Raw genomic sequence first — 21,423 nt, 5'->3', positions numbered from 1 at the left:
AGAAATGGTATAACACGTTGCAATCCAGCTGAGATAGCTGAATGGTGTGTTTGTGTTTGTGTGTGCGTATGTGTGTGTGCACACACATGCATTTGTGCTATTAATTCCAAGTCTCTTATTGCTAGGATGCATTCCACGCGAGGTGGTTGAGGCCCCATTGGTGAGGGTGTTCAAACATAGGCTGGACATGCACATGGTGGGCACGTTGTGAGTGGAGCCGGCTGGAGCCAGGGGTCAGACTAGATGGCCTGGGAGGCCCCTTCTGACTCGCTCTGTTTTTATGTTTCTATTACTTAGTGAGTTTGATTTGGAAGTTTGGTATCCACAACACTTTATTTAATTAATTGGTTTTTGGAAGTAAAGAAATGACAAAAAGGTAGTGTCCCCTTCTCTACTCTTTCCCCACTGTTTGTCCCCACTGCACATATTTGAATGAAATTCTAGCACACATTTGAATGAAATCCTTCTTATTCCCCTAGAGGAAAGGTGATTATTATTTTATTCTTTCATTCATTTGTTCATTCATCCATTCATTCATAGCTTTTATAAACTGTCCATCTACTGGCGTCTCGGGACAGTTTACAACAAATGTTATGTGGCATTTGTGTACTACATATAGATACAATCATCACTTGTTAACAGGCTGTCCATTAGGAAGTTACCATGGTGCAGTCTAGCATAGGACTTTGGAGACATCTTCATAGGGCTGAAACTAAAAAGCTGCTATCAAGCAAGAGAAAAATAGAAAATATTGCATATGTTCTGCTTCAGGTCATCTTCTGGTTAGGCATCCTACAGAAACTGTCGCAGCTTTAATCATTTGTTCTTCCTCAACTCTCTGCTTTGACCTCTCTACACTTTCTATCCATTCTTACTCTCATTTTTATTTTTTCCAAAAAGAAAAGTGGTTAAAATATTATGTATTTCATTTCATTTCTATACTGCCCACAGCTGAAGCTTTCAGGACAATTTACAATAATATATAAAAAACAATAAAATATAATTGATAAGAACATTAACAAGAATTAAACTTAATTTAAAATAGCATAAACCATTTAAAAAACAATTAAAAGACTCAGCCAAGAATAAAACAAAAGCACCTGGATAATTAAGTCAGGCCCGTGAATGAACAGGGAGGTTTCTAAAGCCAGTGTGGTGTAGTGGTTAAGAGCATGTGACTGGGACTCAGAGGATCTGGGTTCTAGTCCCCGCTCAGCCATGGAGCCAACTGGGTGACTTTGGGCCAGTCACAGACACTCAGCCCAACCTACCTCACAGGGTTGTTGTTGAGGGGATAAGATGGAAGAGGAGATGTAAGCTGCCTTGAGCCCTTTGTAGGAAAAAGGCAGGATATAAATCGAAAAATAAATAAAGACTTCTGCCTAACCTGGCACCAAAATGATGACAAATTTGGTACTGTGTTGCAGCAGGGACATTGTTCCAAAGATGGGGGGGCCACCACTTGGCACCCTCTGAGCCTCTTGAGGGCTTGGCACCCAGAGGAAGATCCTATAACTTGAGCCTAATGTCCAGGTAGCATCAGGGAGATATACCTACTAGGCACTGTAGCTTCTTTTATATACTCATGTAAGTTTTTCTAGATTCATGGTTCAGAACCCATTTGTGTGGATGCGTGGCAGTGGGGGAGTCCTAAAGGAAGACCTGTCTAATGAACCATTTATCCCATAGCTTTTCTAAGGCTTCTTCAATTTTCATTGTGGGAGGGAGAGAACATGCTTTTTCATTTCTCCTCCTCCTTCTTCCCATATGTTTTATTAAGCAACCAGAATCTGTGATATAGCACAATTGAGAAAAATTTAGAAATTTTCTCATTCTAAGGATTATGGCAGAAAATAATGTATGAATGAACTAACTAAAATAAAAAGTGGGGGCTGGGGAAGTATGCTGCAAAATGGCTAGAAAACATGAGAGGCCCTGTTGAATTATGAAACTGTGAAAAGGGCTGCAGACTTTTGGGAGGGACAGCCAATGACATGTGCTACAAAGCTACAAGACAGAGAGGAGCATAAACCGCAGGATTTGACAGAGCCCTTTCATTTGGACTTCAGTAAATGGTTGAGTTCTGGTCAGCTCACAGGGTGCCTGCTTCAACTCTGGTACTAAATGCAAATCAAGATTCAGAAATCCAAGTCTTTGTACTTCTTAGTGACTTTCATGAGAAATTTCAAACCAAAACCGTGTTTGGCAGGCACAGAAGATATAGTAGCCTCTCAGCAGGGAATTAAAGTTGCCAAATCTCATAAATGTAGGTCCTTCCAAGCACACCAGGACCAAAAGCTTTCTTGCTAGCCTCTTCATTAAGATAAAGCTGGTCAGCTAGGCTAGCTTTGTGAAACAATAAGGCTATTGTATTTATTTATTTTTATTAACAATATTTATATCCCATCCTTTACAAAAACATCCCAGGACAGTTTACAAACCATAAATAATCAAACAATACATAATTATAACAAAATGCAACACAATAAGCATAACAAAGCATAGCTGAGCATAACGATGTTAAAACCAAGTTAAAATATTTAAATATTGTAGAAGTCAGTGGCAGAGGAAACAAGCAAAGTCAGAATACTGGCTATTAGGTGAATGTGGCTTAATGTTCAGACATTGGTTTCAGATTGAATCCTTCTCCTGGAAGAGAAAGGAACTGACTCCATCTTCTGGGTGGGATACTTGTCAGCAATGTCTGATGCTATTCAATAGGTCTGCCATTTTAAGCTGACACTGGACAATTGGACTAATGGTGTTAACTCTGCTCCTATCCAGTTCAGCATGTTCAACAGAGTTCCTCACTAAACTAAGAATTAGTGATTCTAAGTGGCTGCTTAGCTTATTGCTGGGTCTGCTGGCTTTAGCATTTCTGCTAAGAATTCCAGTCCTGCCTCCTCTTCCAGTTCTGATACAGAAGCTGAAGAAGCAAACTTTGAAGGCCTATTCCCACTCTGTTTTGTGAGAACTGGGACTAGTCCTACAGATATAAGCAAGACTAGGTAGCTACGGTGACTGAAAACCAATTTAAGGCTTCTTTTTCCTTAGTAAAATTTGATAGCATTCAAAAAATAGACCTCAGGGTCCTATTGTCCTCCCACAAAGCAAAATCACCATTTCCTTTTCAGTGTCATATGGTAAAATATGCCATGCATTCCTCTTCTTCATCTCACTTACCAGCATGAAAAAGAGAAAAAAAGGCTACCAAAAAACAACAATTTTGAAGACACCCTTTCTGTCTTTCATAAGCCCAGATCCAGAGCAAAGACTCATGATGCATAAAGTTTCAGTTCCTTTGCTTTGAAGGGAAGCCAGTTTGAACTCTGGAAGCACCAAAAACAATCCAAAGGAGTCCAATTAGGCTTCAGTTCAGTCAAATTCTACACGCAACCCTAAATTATATTTCCTTTTGTTTCACATTTTCTTTTCTTTCTTTTTAAATATCCAGATTGATTTCCTATTGTGTTCGTTTATTATAGATTGTGATCCTTCAGGCAGAGAATTATCTTTCTAAAAACTGGATTGTATAGCACCTGTTAAAATATGATGATGATCATGAAGATGGTGGTGGTGGTGGTGGGGATGTGGTAGAAGAAGAGACACCTTAATGTGAGTATGAGACAGGTCAAATTTCTGGCACTTGTCCTTCAGAAAGCATAGCATATGGCTTATTAGAAAAATCCAGGAAAAAACTGAGGTTTCAGTTTCTGGTTTGCTCACTAACTAGGATTAAATAAACCACAATTCCCCATGGTGAAAGCTGTGGTTTACTTAAACCCAGAAAGAAAGGCTATTGAACTCCTACCTATTGCCACCCAGAGACAAAAGTGATGGATGGCCTAGAAATATCCTAAATAAATAAATATTGCAAAGATAGGGAGGAGCCGAAGAAACACAAAAACTTGAAGCTCGTAGAGGCTCATTCCTGTAGTTGGAACCACAAGCTAACATTAAAATAAATACATTGGTTGATCAGTGCTGTATCCTCGTACCAAGGCAAGTAAGATATGCCTTCCTCCCTATGAAAGTATCCTGTCAGGTCTTCCTGGATCATTCTTACTCTTCATTTTTCTCCATTCAGTGTTTTACTGTTCAGATTACAGAATTTATACAACACAGATTGTTAAGTAAAGCTGACACCACCATTAGATAATACTTCTCATGTCCCAGGCCAGGGCTCAAATGACTAAGCAATTTGTGTGAAGCCTGGAGACATACTAAATCCAGAGTCAGTTGAGGTGAAAATGATAAACAGATTACATCTAGAGGGGAGGGGGGGAGAAAGTATCTACTGAGCTGTGACAAATAGAGGGCATCACACTATAAGCGGCAGCTCAGGCAAGTCTCCAAAGCAAGAGGGATGAAATAGGAAAGGGAGAACTGTCCACTCTGGAATCGTTTCCTAGGGCCAATAATTCTGGCAGGGAAGTCCAAAGTGCAGATTAAAAGGTGACAGTGTCCTTCCTGGCAGAATGACTAATCTTCATCCCCAGAAAAGACAATAGCTATCCATGTGCGCCTGAAAGTGTATTCCCGGTTGATTTCCGATTGATTTATGATGCCAAACACAAAAAGCTTGGGGCTATATACAGATGCACATCCAAGGAACTAAAGAATGCTCTTGTCTTTTTCCAGCAATATCTTCCTCCTCTTCCTCCTTTATTGCCTGGTTCAAAAGAGTATCTGTGAAAGACTCTTTTGTTCTGTCACAAAATGCAGCAATATGTCTTTCTTAAAACAATTTTTTTAAAAAAATGAATGCCTGAAATCAGCTGAAAGAAAAGCAACCACACTGATGTTTTATTGTTCAATTTGATGTTGTCCAGAAGTAGTTTTTGCCTTTGTTTGCTGGCAACATCTGGATGAGATCTACCAGAATGATAATATTTGGTTGCTGTTTGGACTGCAAAGGCTGGACTTGCCTTCTTTCTTTCTTTCTTGCTCAGTATCCCTTTTCTCCATCTGGACAGGCAGCAAGCCTAGGTCTTGAAATTTAACCAAGGTGGCATACTTTTTGCCCAGCCATTAAGTGAATGTTCTTGGAAAACTCATTACAGGTAGATATTTACAGATATTGGTTAAAATATCAGGCATGGGGTTGGGAAGACCAAAGAAAAATATGAAGACACACTATGTTCTGTAGAGCCCGGTTATCAGGTGAGGTTGGAGGATCAGTCCTATGTCAGTGGAGTTCTTCATCAATTGAGGCCCTTATTCTGTGCTTTAAAGGAACTATCCATGGTTCTGTATGGTGCAGACCCTATGTCGGAAATGGGGTTGAGTACTATGCATAGCTCCCATAAAGCTTAAACCATAAGTTACAATAGATGAGAAGTCCACTGAGACAAGAGTGACTGACCACCTCTGCGTATTGCCCCTGCATTAATCTAACTAGGATCAAGCACAGGATACCTTCTCATAATAAAGCATATGCAGCTTTGGTTCAACTATGTTATAAGCCATGGAAGTATACATCACAAGAAGAAATAAACTTCTAGTATAGATAAGCTGCTATATCCCACATATGCCTGCCAAATTCTCACACCTTGAATGCCTGTACATTAGATATCCATCATTGGCATGCTCCTAGCAAAATGAAAAGAACTTAGAGCCTAGTGTTCAGGAAGAAATTCCAGTAAGAACTTGGCAATCAGTGAACCGGAAAAGCTTCAGAGCTTTATATGAATCATCTAAATGTTCAAGTTCTTAAATAGCCCTCTCTTGTTGTCTTGTAAAACTGTGACCTTCCTAAAATTTGACTGATCATTCCCAGCAGGGAATGAACAACGGCAATTTCATTTAGGTCATCTCTTAAGTAACAGTGAATTAAACGAGCTTTGGAACATTTTTCCTGGGTGTAGGTGTGGAAGCAAAACCTTTTTGTTACATTCCCAAGTCGTCGTTACTTGAATTTGTCTGTAGCACATCACATTAGAAAATAGAACCCAGAAATCTCAGGTTACTGTGAATGAACCAAATCAATCTGCTATCAACTGACTGTGTCTAAAGCACTAGGGTACACTTCCATTTAGCACTACCATTTACATGCACACAAACACACACTTTAATTTTTTCTTTCTTTGGGCCTAGTATATCTATCTACAAGTTAACTGTTTTCAGAACTGTTATGATAAAAGTCACTGATATGTAGGTGTATGTCTAAATCATGCTCTATAATGACACTGAACTTGTGGTGTTCTAGGCTCATAAGTAGAAGCTGACCACACCAATGCACCAAAATAAATAAATAAAATGGGCATTGTTCTAAAAAGTACATCTCTAATCTAAACTTCTGAAGAGCTCAAATGTATGTAGAATTCATGGTCTTCCATCATTTCAGACAGTACAGTGCCTTGGAGGTGCAGAACAGAACTTATTTTTTATAATACAGTGATGGAGAAAACCTTGTGTTTTTGTATATGTGCAAAAGAAGGGAAAGGGGGAAAGGGGAGGGAGCGAGACTTTTGCTGAAGTATCTTTCTTTTCCTTTTCAGAAAGTTTAAGCTGCAGTTGTTCCCTTCCTCAGTCTGTGCTGCACTTCCTCTTCTGCTATAATGTAATGTGGGCTGCTACAACATTGCCAAGTTGTACAGCCATGAGGAAAAGCTCCCATAGCCCACCTTACAGTTCCCAGGAGCCATGCAAAAACAGGCCCCTAGTGCACAGGCTACCACCAGAACAAGAGAAATGTCACTGAACAAGAGGTCCTGTGGAAGAGTGAGCCACTGACTGCTCCTAGAAATGGAGGGAGGGCCTCAGCTTGAAGCCAACAGCAAGAGGTGGAAGAATGGAGGAGGCTAACCAGGAGCTCTGTGGAGTTCCTTGGCTCTCCCCTCCCTGTTTGAGAATGAAGCATGATGTGTGAGCATCTTTTGCATTGTGAATGGTAATAATTATTCAATCAAGTAGTATAGGTAAGTGTACCAAGTATTGCTGAATCTCCATGTCTGAAGTGATACATTATTATGCTAGCAACAATCATGATGCTAAACACTTGGTAGAACTTTAAATCCAAGCTCCAATCAAAGCAAGATAATTGCAACAGTCTAGATATTCAAACACCATATTCAAGTGCTTATCCATTTAAAATAAACCACTTATGATTATCCGTCTTCCATGCCTGCATTTCTGGAGGTTATACATCTGGGGACAAAATGCAGAGTTATTAATCAGAAACTAACAGAAATAGTCTGCCTTCATCTCATGGTGCAACACCCTTTATTCTGTGAAGTAAAACTGCCAAGCTATTTGTTTAAGAAGACAGTATTCTAAGATTAAAAAATGGTAGCTTGCCTGGATAAAAACAAATCAAAATACCAGGGAAATGTGTTACAGAAATGTATTATTTAAAAATTATTGGTAATGAGAAAGTATGTCCCTAAAAGAAATATTTGCAAATCAATAGAGAAATTATTGTAGAAGGGTGTTTGTTACTGAAACAATTGATAACAACTTTTGGTTACAATGCAATAAAGGCTTATTTTCCCATATTTAATTGCCAAGATGAAGGATAATAATTGATAAGATTACTGGAATAGTGACCATTTATGCTGCAAACATAAGCAGTTTTAAAGCATTTTAACATACAGCTTTCTAAAAGCAATGTTGTTTCAAAAGTCATCTAAGAAATAAAATAAGCTATATTCATTTTCAATTCTGAGGATTCAGATAATGCATTAATATTTAAAGCATTAACATGAGATTATTTTTTTCTCCAGATCGTTTGAAGACCCTTTGTTTTTTCTTTATTGACTTTTCCTCTATGAACAACCATTATGGTGGGCATTAATTATGGCAACTACCTAAAAGTAAAAGTGCATGCTGATAGCAAATAAACATAGTAGATGGCCTCATTCATGAAATGTCATTAATAGCATTAATATAAAGACAACACTGTTTTCTATAAGCTTTGCATCCATCAGAAGTCAAGGGAAGCAGGCAAATGTATTGTCAGTAGTACAATACCCATCCCCACTAGTTGATGGCAGACAAGGCTAACTGACCAGCTTTTGTCCACATAAGGTACTTACCATCTTCAGTCGGCACATAGATATTCAAATAGAGGCAGTCTTCATTTTGGTCTTGCACATACGTCATCACAGTATCCAAGTTGGCAGTAAACCAAACGGGGAGCATATCGTTGAGCAGTGATCTCTCATCCAGATACTGAGGGCAAACAGCAGCAAATTGTGTGGCATTGCGTACGCCGGTCCAGGAGGAAGGGGGCTCTGGAGGCTGGAAGCGTCTCTCCCCGGTCGGAGGAGAAGCATAAGGGACTCCCAAATATTGCTCCACAGGGCCAAGGATTTCATTGGGCAAAGGTGTTCTTACGCCACGGATTTTGCCATAATTCGTGGTTACAACTGGGTATTGTGCTTGCCCATCAATAAGTGTAAACCGGATTGCTAGGGCTGTTATCCAGAGGAGGAAATTAGAATTCAGCATGACACAAACAGGAGTAAAGATCAAAGGCAGCCATAAGAGTCCCATTGGCCTTGACATGATTTACATCAACATTAGCAAGCCTCTAGTCTTCCACCCCCAGCAGGAAATCAAATTTGTGAGGAACAAATAAAAAATGGGAAAAGAAAAGCTATGGGATGGGAAAGGGGGAAGGAGCAAGTTACCAAGGAAAATGGAAGAAGGGGCAAAAGATAACTTTGCTCAGGCAGGGAAAAAAGTCCCCAGATTAGTATGGTTTGTGCCTCAGCAGCCTGACCATAGACAGATCCCAGTGATGCAAAAAGTGAGTGAGTTCTTGTGCCCAAAGCCCATCCCTTGGCTCCACTTCTCTTTTAAAGCTGACGTCACTATCCAAGTAGAGATGGCAGGATGCCCAACATTTACTCTGCTACATTGGCACAGTGACTCCTTCCAGTTAACTCCAGCATGATGGATAAACCTGAGCAAAAGAAAAAATAAAAGAAAGAAAAGGAGGAGAGAAAGGAAAGAAAAGAAAAAAATTAGCATACATTTTGCTACTGATAATATTGAAAGCTGTGCATTTATTTTCCAGTGTTTTCATCTCCTTTATCCCTTTTGCATGAAATAAGCATTACACTCCATGAAGAGGATATAGAGCCATTTAAGGCCAAAGGAATCCCCAATGCCTATCAGTCCAGAGGGACACATGAACAAGCTCGGGTAGCAGCAGCAGCATTAAAATTAACTGCTATCTCCACCAGGCAGTGACAGGGCACATTTCACTTCTCAGCAGCTACATAACTAGCTACAGAACTGCCTACCATCTGTGTATATATAAAATAACGTTTAAAATCTGGCAAGCTGAAGAAAGCTCATCAAGAGAATTAACAGAAGAACACCGCTTTTACGATACTTTTATTGTTGACTATTTATTTATAGTGCTGCCTCCAAGTAGCTCAGGGGAACATGTTCAGGCATTTTCCCATTTTAACTCACAACAACCCTGTGAGGTGGGTTCGGCTGGATGGACATAGTCACTCAGTTATTGCCGTGCCCGAGAGAGGACATGAACTCTGGTTGCCCCAGTTCTAACACCTGAAGCTTAATACTTCTTTTGATGTTTTCCCCCATATGCTTTACCCTTATGGCATGAAATGTACTTATCCATCCTTGCCTGGGCCATGCAAATATAAAACCACCCTGGTTAAAGTGGATATATGACAATGAAACATCCTTTTTTGCTTATTATCTGTTACCAATATCAGCGAAAGAGTAGTTCAGAGTTTCATTTCATGTGCAAAAAGCAAAGAACTGTATCTGTAAGGACCTTATGTATGCTCAACAAGGACAGATGCAGGTTAAAAAGTTGGTCACCCTATCTGCAGACTTCATATTTGCAGTACTACAAAAGGATGGTTAAGTGTGCCTTTCATAACATCAGAAATTTCTTTTCTTCATTTTTTGACTGTGCTCCTTCAGACTGAAGGTGACAGCTCACAACATCCTCCAAGGGCTGTGGAGCAGAACCCTCTCCTGTCCCTGCTGATCTGCACAAAGACATTCAGCCTGGCAGGGAGAAGGTTGCCGAAGTGCAGCATACAGTTGGTATCTGTAGGGAATTATTTCTTCTTATTATTTTACACAGAGGACCATTTATGGATAGATACGACTTTGTCTTAAGGTGATTTGCCTTAAGACTCTGTCTTAAGTCAAGGTGATTTGCCCATTTAAGTCAGGAATGTCTTCACATATTGGCAACGGCTTATCAAGCATGGTGGCTTTTTGTGTTGCCATCATTGTTGTCGTCATCATCATCCTCACATTTGATGCTGCCCACAGGGCTCTCTGAGCAGCTTACAATAAAATCTAAGTTCAGTTTAACCTGAGACCCTTTACCTGCAAAGCATATGTTGCAGTGCTGAGCTCTGTAGTTGGGCTGCAACTCCCATCAGCCCTATGCTTTCTGGTAGCTGTTATCCAATAGCATCTGGAGGGCCACACATTTCCTCACCTCTGAGCTACATCTGAAGTGTTATACCCCAGACACATGTTTTCCAAATAGGCTTTTTTTGAGAAGAAGGCCTTAAAGTCAGGTATTTCAGCCCATGAAACTATCAGTAGTTGCAATTCTTTTAGATATTGTATTACTTTTATTTACTTAACAGAGGCCAGTGGAGGAATTAAGCTACTTCTAAGCATTTGACCACCTTATTTCAAATGATAATATATATAAATATATATTAATTATATGTTATATGTTATGTTCACATGACTCCAGTCCTCCGTCAGCTTCACTGGCTTCCCATTGAAGTCTGGGCCCAATTCAAGGTGTTGGTGATGACCTATAAAGCCCTAAACGGCTTGGGTCCTGGTTACCTGAAGGAGCGCTTACATCCATATACGCCCGCCCGCCCCTTGAGATCAGCGGGAGAGGCCCTTCTCCGGGAACCTTCCGTGAAAGAAATTAGGAGGGTAGGTACTCGGAGGAGGGCTTTCTCTGCGGTGGCGCCCAATCTATGGAATGCGCTCCCCAGAGAGGTCCGCCGGGCGCTGTCGTTATTTGTTTTTCGGCGCCAGGCGAAGACCTTTTTATTTAAATGTCATTTTAATTGTTAATATTATTTGCTTATTTTATCTGGCCAGGGCGACTTATTTTATATTGTTAATTTGTTTTATATTTTTAATGTATTATATTTTAATATATGTTGTGAGCTGCCCCGAGGCTTCGGCGAATGGGGCGGCATAGAAATGTTTTAAATAAATAAATAAATAAATAAATAAATAAATAAATAGCTCTTTCCAAGGAATAATGTTCTATGGATTATATATTATTTACACTCTCTCTCTCTCTCTCTCTCTCTCTCTCTCTCTCTCTCTCTCTCTCTCACACACACACACACACACACACACACACACCACACACGTTTTCTTCCTTGTCTCATTAGCAGATCTGCATAAAACATAAATGATATTTATTTTTGTGGGGGGAGAAGAGACACAAACTGCATCCTCTCAGCCAGAGTTTGACAACTGGTGTCTGACTGGTTAAACCAGGATCTTTAAGCTTTGCCATCTGCCTGCCCAGCTGGCCTCCTGTGCCTGGCATTGTCCACCCCCACCCTATTCAAGGGATGGTGCGACTGCAGAAGAGGAAGGCAAGAGATGGCAGGAAAGACACATTTTGTATGTGTCCCAGAACAATCTCCACTGTGGACCTGGAGATGAGCCCCCCACCCACCCACTTTGCAAAGGAAAATTGGCTGGAATGTATACAAGGCAGGGATTTACCTCTGCTTAAGTTGCCGTGAGCATAGCCAGCACCTGACCTTGAAGAAGAGGGTATGATAATCATTGGCAAAATGGGGGCGGTGATCCAGTGACAAATAAACAGCACAAACAGATGTGTTCTTTTTGCTAGGCAATAATCACTCCATGATTCCCTGTCTGGAAATGACACTTCTTATGCCATTTCTGGCCTGACAGGTGATGTACCAAAGTCTTGCAGTATTTCTCAAAGATGCCTGCCAACAACTACCCCGTCCCACTTCCACAAGGTAAGGTTAGATTAAGGTTGTTTCCCTTAATCTTGTTACTGTTTTTGCCTTGGGGAAGGGAGGCAGATGACTACCTGGTGAAGCCCAGCACATTCATAGCCTTCGACTGGGCAAGCAAGGTGTGTTTCTCATCTTATTTTAGCACTGTTAAAATAGTTCATTTTGAAACATCTCTCTGTTTTATCCCCTGTACATTTTAATTCACTTTTTGAATTAAAATGTTGATGCCCATTTCATCAAAGCAAAGGATGTAAAGGTATCTTTCATAACCCTTATTTCCATAATTTCATTGCAGTGTCAAGTTCCAAGTTAAATCTAGCCTCACACTGGTGTGGGCATCAATGTGCTGCTTGCATGTATTTGTCTCCTTTAAGTCCTATGATTATGATGCAAACCCAGAAATGCATGTATATAGGGGCATGCCGTCTTCACGCTAGCACACTTCTTAGGAAAAAGAAATCCCTGAGATTTGTCCATTCCAAGTATGCATATTTAGTCAGGAAAGTCCACAGCTAGGAGTTTACAAAAGGACAGGGTATTCACTGTGTAAACCAATCACTGGTAATGGCAGTTTCTTTCAAGTTTAGACTACTGGAACTGATTGGCAGTTGTCATTAATTTCCTGTTTATTTCCTGTACTGTTATATGCTTCTTTGTAATATATTGATATGGTACAATCTGAGAAAGTTAAACAGATTGCTGGGTTTCTCAGTAAAGCCAGTCCTGGTTACTATTTAAATAGCAAGCAGAGAAGATTATTGTATTGTATTTCCAGTGTCAGAATATCCAATTCTTTATCCTTTACAATCTAGACTGAAAGACTGAAAATGATCAATTACAGAATGAAATCTAGTACTGCAAAAACAGTGCCATAATAATAATGAGTCTTTTCTTTTGATAAATTTCAATACAAAACAGAAAAAAAAGATAATATAGCAGAAATGCAAATTAATTAGATGATCCAAAGCTTAAAATCCTGTCTTATTCCCCTACAGGAAAGGAAAACAGATAATAAGAGAAGAAGACAGAATTTTATTATTCATGGCAAGTACCCGGTAAGAAAACATGCTGTCTCAGTGCTTTTCTGTAATAACAGAGCTAAACCTGTTAAAATGATTTGCTTGACAGCCCTTATCATCCAGCCAAACACATAAAATTTGAAAATGTCATCCAGTGCTTAATTACATTTTTGCACATCAATAACTTCTTAGAATTTTAACTCAATTCAGCATCTTTGTTCCAAAAGAAGAGGGCTCAGGAAACAAAAATAATACTCAGAAGGATATATAATTCACCCCCCACATACAGAGGGAAAGAATATTCCATTTGTTGAAAGTTTTCAACAAGTAATATTCCAAAGAAAATGACTATCTATGACTAGTCAGGCACCTTTGAGTAAGATTCTAATATTGCAATCATTAACAAATTAACTAGACAGCAAGCCACTGAGTGTCCAGCAAGCGAACACTTCTTGCTTGCAACTTCTTGCTTCTTAGAAATAAGTTCTCACAGCCCAGCTGCAAAGCAGACCATGACTTGCATGTGTCTACCCAAATCTGCTCATAAACAACCCCCACATATTTATTTATTTATTTGCATTTGTATACAAGTCCACATCTAAATATAGTGCAGCGCAGTGAACAATAAAAAGATAAAAATAGAATTGGAATTGCCAAAAGTGGAGTCCTGAGTGCTGCCCAGACTTGTCACCCTTGCAAAAAATAGGGTGGTGGAGAAAAAGGCATTCTAGGGGATTTGGATTTTCCTGCCCTATTCTGAAATGCTCTAGGATTGATCCTCTCCTTGTCGCATGTTTCCATCTGTTTGGGGTGACTAGGATAGAGAAGAGCCTTCAGTACCTTGATGCTGTTTGCTGTAACACCAAGCTCTGTTGCTGCTGGGGAGAGTGTGAATGCAAAGGGTACAAGTAAATAAATATTTGAGTGTTAAAAATGTATTTATGAGCATTAGATGGGTTTGGTGTGTTTTAAGGCCCTTGAAGTCACAAAGGTTGAGCAGCCCTGGTTTAGACCAGATCTTTTATTTCTTTGGTAGGATATATTGCACAACAGTACATAATAAATGATTCTATACACACACACACACACACACACACCCTGGTTTACCTACCAATCAGCATCAGCACTAATAATGAATTGCAATTACGCAAATGAAAAAAATGCTGCCATTTTCTACTAAGCTTAAAATGGAACGTAGTATTTGTTAACAAGCATTCTGAACCCTCCCCTTTCCAAAATAATTAAAAAAACATTAGCACCTCTTCCTCCACCATCAATATTATGTTTCTCTGAACACTTTAGCCATTAGGTACTGGTCAAAACATTATCACACAGGGAAAAAAAAGTCCGGTGACCTTTAAATACTCTCTAAGGCTGACAATTTTTCACTTTCAGTACTAACTTCCATGCCTCTGTCAGATCCTTGTGTTATTTTCAAAGCATTACTCTATATTCTATTTTCCCTGAAGCAGAGTCATCTTTCACTTCACAGGGTTATTGGTTCATTTTCACCATCTCTAACAGCAGCCTTCGCTCAAGCACTGCTTTTAGTTCTGTGCAAAAATATTATCTTAGGGTAAAGTTACCTTTCTCCCACTGTAAACAGTCAACATGATTCACTGTTTGTAATGAGAGCAATAAACATTCACACTTTCTTGCGCAGATACCCGAGGGACTATTAGATTCCTGGTTCAAAGTTCAAAACCTACCTTGTGCAAAGAAAAAGATGAGCATCCATAGTCTCTGGCCATATGGCTGATTTATTATCACCACCCACAGCTCCATTACTCAGGGCTGATTTGCAGTCACCTTCACTACCGTAGGCATTTCATGGTACAACTGTATGCTCCTCTGGATAAATGTATCTGAAGGAACCATGTGTACAGGGCACATGATAGAATTCCTTTGCACATACATGTAATAAACATCACCCCCATTGTCTAGATTTCTTTATTTAAGCATTAGTTAATGGATCTTGATGGCTGAATTTTTCTTACTCCCGGAGTCCCATTTCCAAACAATTAGCTGGCTAGCAGAAGTGTGACTGTTTACTGCCCTTGAAGATTCCCTTAAACAGATAAAATAAATATGTTGTCCGTTCATCTGCTTGAGTTTTGAAAACTATATTTGCCTACTGTTTTCCTCATTAGTCAAAAATCTTTGTCCATCACTCCTGATAGGATAATCATGCATGCTTCTAAGGGAACTAATTGATAGATCAAACCGTATGTAGCTTCCTCAAACACTACAAATCCTGAGCTGACTCCCTTTCATAATGCCTTGCATAAGAATGGCAGAATAGCTGTGCTGTATCAGAGCTACATTGGTCCATCTATTCCAGTATTACATATCCACTGAGACCAACCAGCTGCCCAGGAGAAGCTCACACGAGGGCCTTGAGTACAGCATTACTTTCCTGCAGGAGAACCATGAGCTTCTGGAGCTATCAAATGTTTAGGAACCACTTAGAATACCTGCAGGACAGAAAAGTATCTACTTGTGTTTTTGCCAGTTTTAGAAACATTTCAGGCCATTTTCATTTCAATGTATAATCAAATAAACAAATTGAGGCCTACTTTTTAATTATTAATTATTCACCTCTACCATTATTGGCAGGCAAATATTCTCTTTATACAAAGGAATCTTATTAACCTTTCTGACACTTAACCAGAATTCTAATAGCACCATCAGCAGCCAATAAATGGAATAAAGGAAAATGCAGTATTCAAAGTGTATGGAATAAATTAACCAAGCAGAGACCACGATCCAGCTACAGCAGCACAACAATGGTGAAATAAATTCTTCTATTAGTTTTCTGCAGTCCAAAAAAAAGGAATTGTAAATTTATGGCTGGTAGACCATATAGGAATTCCATCTATGATCCTGCACAGAATTATGCATATATATATACAGCATTGTATTTCTATGCTATTTAGTACTTTTGCTTCTTGGCTTTTTGTTAGTGTCCTCTAGGATTCTTTGTAATCTAACAGAGGTTTTCTAAATCCTCCTCCACACACACACCCTTGGCTTGCCCTGTAACAAAATGCTTTAGGCAAGAATATTTATTCTCTTTATTGTTCAGTGTCACTACATCTAACATCCCATAGCAGTTGGCTTAAACTAGGCAGTGGACAGAAATAATACTTAAATAAATCTTTAAAGCCAGTATGAACAAGAGCATGACTCACAGGAGCTGAATGATACAATATGGCTCAGATACAAAAAAGGTAGAGTGCAGAAACAGATTCTCCACCCACCCAAGGTCTGTAGTCTACTATGTTCTCTTGTCAGGGGCAGCTGTGCTTGTGCAAGAGAATCCATGTGCAGAAGTGTCCTTTGTACAAACTGAGTAAACAACAGTTTGCCCTGGAACTCTGTATCAGTACATTTGCATCATAAGCCCTTTATTTTTAGCATTTGCTACATGTGTATATTTTGTACCTTTAAGTATGTGTTCTAAGAGCTTAGGACAAAATGCATGCTTATTTCATGTTAAACCTACAACAGTTCTGTGAAATAAATGCAGCGGAAAAGCTAGCTAACAGGCATATGTATGCAGCAGGAATTTGAACCTGAGACTCTCCAGTCTATCTAACAAATTGGATTCACACAGACTACTGTTTGAGCATGAGCATTAAGAGAGTACACAATGTCCAGAAGGGAAAGGTTTCTGCCAGAAGCAACTCAATCAAAGTTTATTATATAGTCTCAAACCCATTCACAGACACAACTAGTAACAACACACTCTGTCTGAATCAAACAGAAAACAAGGCTTTTAAGCATCACTCATTCAAAATGCAGATGAGCTACAGAAAAGCAATACAGCCACAGAGATAAGTGCTATAAAGACTGATTGTTCTGATTAGTTGTCCTTGAATTACCATCCCCTAAATACCAAGCCAGTATTCTTTTATGGCACAATCAAAACAAATTGGTGACAGAGAAAGTAAGTATAATTGGTAACTATAAACAGACATCTCAATATATTTGCAGTCAACAAAGGTGCATTTTGCAAATAACACAAAGGCCTTGGGTCCAAATGTCTTTCCTGAATTAATGTGTCTAAATCTTTCTTCATCAAACAATGAGAGAAACTATTAGGTTCCATGCAGTCTAATCCTAAATCGTATATATTGGTACATACCAGCATATAAACAAAGAGAAACTAATTCAGCTGATTGTTGGGTTAACCAAATGGAAGGCAAAGCTATGTTATCATGCACTTGGTTCCTAATGGCAGATCGGAAATGAAATGGGTGGACAATAACACGAATGGGGTGGGAGCAGGGAGGAGGACACCAAGTCTATAGCTGCATGCTTCCATGGCATTAAGTGAAGAGATCGTTCATCCGACACAAAGTTTAAAGCATTGGTGTCAAATATTAGTCTCTTTGTGCAACTCCTAGGATTAAACCATATGGAACAACTGAGATATATTTTCTTTGAAAGCAGGGTGCAGGGGGATGCAAAGAAAGACGCACACACAAGAGCTTGGGTAGCACTAGAGCTTCTTTAACTTTCGTGGGCTCACACCCCAGGATCCACAGGTGCCAAGTATGGGAATCTGACTACTGTTTTATGGGCAGCTCTCTTATCTACTGGGCAAGTGCTCTCCTAAGAAAGGAGGCAGGCTAGATTCTCTCTCCCTTCTAGGTTAAACATGAGTATAAGGAAATCCCACCTGTGTCATCCCTGCCACAAGACTATGAATAGGTAAGACTGTTTGGTTCTAAAGGCAAACCCAGTCCTGGGTTGTGGCCCACACAACCCAGGAGTACCAGGCCTCTGCTACACTGGAACTCAAGATACTGCTGATTGAGCACCAATCTATTCTGACACATCGGTATCAAAGCCTTCAATCTAGTTAACCATCTCCTGTGCTTAACCAGTGTCAAGTTGGTAAATACACCTGTTGCCAGGCCAATCCATGAGGCCAATGCATTTCTACTCACCCCTCAAAAGGAATAGCTCATTCCACAGTGACAATAGGATAGCAGGTGGGAACCAGCAAGCATGAGGCTGACAGTGAAGGGTGGGGTGAGCTTTTGAGAAACCTAACTCAAACCACCTCATGTTAAGCATGTACTTTAGTGTGATTAACTGCTCTCTGCCTCCCCTCCCCCGGTAAGTCACTGTTCCCCATCCAAGTCTCATTTTTGGGGCAAAGGAAATGGACTAAGTGTGATATTTAGTTCAGCCTCTTGTACCTAATTATATTATTAATATTTCTTATTATTATTATTTCTGTTCCACCTGATACCCAAAGTTTTCTGGTCACAACAAGTTATCAAAAATGCAAAATCTCAATACAATAAAAATGCAAATACAGATACAATAAGAAGTATAAAATTCCAATATACAAATTTAAAACACTAAAATTCAATATACAAAAACTTAAAACAATTTAAACATCTAAAACATCTAAAGCCCAGGATGTGCCATTAAATGTCTTGAGATACCTGGAAATAGGGGGAAAGTTCTAACCTGATGTAGAAAAGATAACTATATTGCTGCAAGTAGTCCTTAGCAGGAAAATCAATCCATAATTTAAGGGGTGCATCAGTGAGAAGGGTCTCCTCCTGGTTGCCTCTTTCTGGGGTTCCCTTGGAGTTGGCAGTCAGAAGAAGGCCCCAGATGCAGATCATAGGGTCTTGGTAGACTGAAGTTAGGAGAGACATTCCATCAAGTATCATCATCCCAAGCCATGTAGGTTAAAATCAGCACCCTGAATAGTGATCAGAAGCTTACAGGCAGCCAATACAAGTGGCCAGTATTGGTGTTATATATTTGGACCTTCTGGTCCCTGTTATTAATCTGAATGTTGCATCTTGCACAAGCTGCAGCTTCTGAACAGTGTACAAGGGCAATCCCATGTAAAGTGCATTGCAATTATTAGGTTACCTGAAGGAGCGCTTACATCCATATATGCCCAGCCGCCCCCTGAGATCAGCGGGAGAGGCCCTCTTCCGGGGGCCCTCAGTGAAGGAAATTAGGAGGGTGGTTACTCGGAGGAGGGCTTTCTCAGCGGTGGCGCCTAAGTTATGGAATGCGCTCCCCAGAGAGGTCCGCCTGGCGCCGTCGTTATTTGCTTTTCGGCGCCAGGCAAAGACCTTTTTATTTAAGCAGCATTTTAAATGTTAGTACCATGGAAATTTTATTTGGCCAGGGCGGCTTATTTTATTCTAATATATATATTTTAATCGTTATTGTTTTAATTTATTGTGCATTTTATTGTATGTTGTGAGCCGCCCCGAGGCTTCGGCAAGGGGCGGCATAGAAATGTTTTAATAAATAAATAAATAAATAAATAAAACTATCTAATTTAGAGATAACTCCTGATCTCTATACAGCCTATAGATTACTGACATTAGATGATCCCTGTCCAGAGAGGGGCATAGCTGGACAGCAACCAAAGCTGGTAGAAGGCACTCCATGTCACTGAGACCACTTGAGACTCAAGTGACAAGGAGAGAACAAGAATCACCCCAAGCTGTGAACCTGTCTTTTCAAGAGAATTGCAACCCCATATGGAACTGGTTGAACATCTGCCATCTGATCAGAGAAACCACTACCCAACAGCATTTCAATCTTGTCTTTACTGAACTTCAATTTGGTAGCCTTCATCCAAATCATTCTTGCATCCAGGCACTGTTTTAGCCCTCCTGATCGCAAAACACTCCAAAACTCCTGATGACCCCATTCACTGTTTTTATATAGATGTTGAATATCATGAGAGTAGGACTGACCTCTGAGGAATCCCGTGCTGGGGAATCCACAGGCCCAAGCAATATTCCCAAGCACCACCTTCTGGAGCCACAAGTAGGAGAGGAATTGCTGTAATGCAGTACCACACACTCCCAGTTCAGTCACTCCAGAAAGTACCATAGTTGATACCAAAAACCACTGAGAAATCAGGTAAAACAACAGGGCTGTATTCCCACTGAAAAGGAGAAGCAGAGCTGCCTGTCTTCAGCATAGTGATGATGACACACCCCAAAACTCCTAATGCGATCCCTTAAGCTTAAGGAACCTTTCTGTATCTATGATCATAAAACCCATATATACTTATTCCTGATGCTTTGGCACATACAAGTTGGCAAAATAAATGGAACCAGATGGTCTCAGTGGTTATACCGCTTAGTGATTTTGTTTGTTTTTTTAACACAAAGCATTTACAGAACTGCATTTATGTAATGGTTCTGTAGAAGATGCTGCAACCTTCCAGTTCCACTTCTGTTTTTAAAAGTACTTTCTCAGGTTCTTTTTAGAGCAAGTTTAATGGTGTATTATTTCTGAAAGTGAAAGAAAATGTATTTTTCTATTTGTGCAATTGCAATATTTTACTGTATCACAGCACCACCTAGTGCTGCTGTTGTTGAAAAGCAGCAAAGAAAGAGCCTTTTGTCTAGAGCCCAGATCTTATTCTTCAATAAAACCAAACTTCAGCAACTTAATAGCCTTAGGTAGAAAATCTGACATTCAGTCTGTAAGTTGATATGCCCTAGAAGAGTTATCGCATTCATGTTCCTCAGAGTGAGATGCAAATATTTATGACTGTTAACAAAACTGAATAGTTTCCTTCCCATGTAGACTTTTTTCATAGACAATGAAAGTTTCAATGCTCTACTGTATTTATTTATGAATGTTAGTGTTTTATGGTTTTTATTTTATGGCTTTTTATTTTACGATATGCTAATAGATAGTTTGTGCCAAACGGCAATATATTGGACCGGTATAGAAATTAAAACAACAACAACTCCATAAATACTATAAGGCCAATTAAGGGACATGTTACTGGAACGGCATCTTTTTCCTTCCACAGTAATCTGTGAAATAGGTTTTGGGCAAAGGAAGCAAGAATGATAAAGAAAATTTCAAACAGACAACATTTAGACCTCCAGATAAACCAAAGACTGAAAATATATTGGACCCATGGGAACACTGGGAACAGTGAACTTAACATACCAAAAATTGTCTCTGTGTGTGTGCTTATGTAACAAACATACAACAGTTTAACTACCTTATGGCATGAACAGTACTGAATGTTTTCTACTAAAAACAAAAATTTCTGCACCTTCCAGATTTGCTAAACAGCCATATCATTTTCTTTTAGGGCATCAGTTAGCATAATTGAGGTGGATTGCTCACATTTGGCATGGAATTAAACTGGTGTAGTTATGTCTCATCACTTAAAAACCTTTTATTGCATCACTTTGTTCTAGCAGCAGCTTATGGTAGGAGATCAAAGTACAATTTGTCATACATGATGTAACAAATCAGTGTTTATGAATTTCTTAAGTAAAATGAGCAGTTTTAAAATAATTTATATTATCCCTCTGTCAAACATCATCACCCTCAGAGAAGATAAATGTGCAGTTATGAACATTTTATGTAATGTTGCCAAGCTGAGAGGTGGA

General features: G+C 39.5%; 1 protein-coding gene across 2 annotated transcripts in view; it reads right to left on the bottom strand.

Moving 5' to 3' along the window:
* Positions 1 to 21,423, bottom strand: part of NLGN4X (neuroligin 4 X-linked) — a 294,535-nt gene that overhangs the window by 116,881 nt on the left and 156,231 nt on the right. For both annotated transcript variants that reach the window (XM_044432627.1, XM_044432636.1), the window contains exon 2: positions 8,037 to 8,908. In XM_044432627.1, coding sequence (XP_044288562.1) covers positions 8,037 to 8,508 — 472 coding nt within the window. In that variant the 5' untranslated portion in view covers positions 8,509 to 8,908. The remainder of the gene's footprint in view (positions 1 to 8,036; positions 8,909 to 21,423) is intronic.

The sequence above is a fragment of the Varanus komodoensis genome, unplaced genomic scaffold (assembly GCF_004798865.1).
Source record: "Varanus komodoensis strain SLA01 unplaced genomic scaffold, ASM479886v1 scaffold1, whole genome shotgun sequence".
In the NCBI taxonomy this organism is placed as follows: Eukaryota; Metazoa; Chordata; class Lepidosauria; order Squamata; family Varanidae; genus Varanus; species Varanus komodoensis.
The sequence above is the reverse complement of the archived record's forward strand: the minus strand, read 5'-3'. Positions and strand labels throughout refer to the sequence as shown.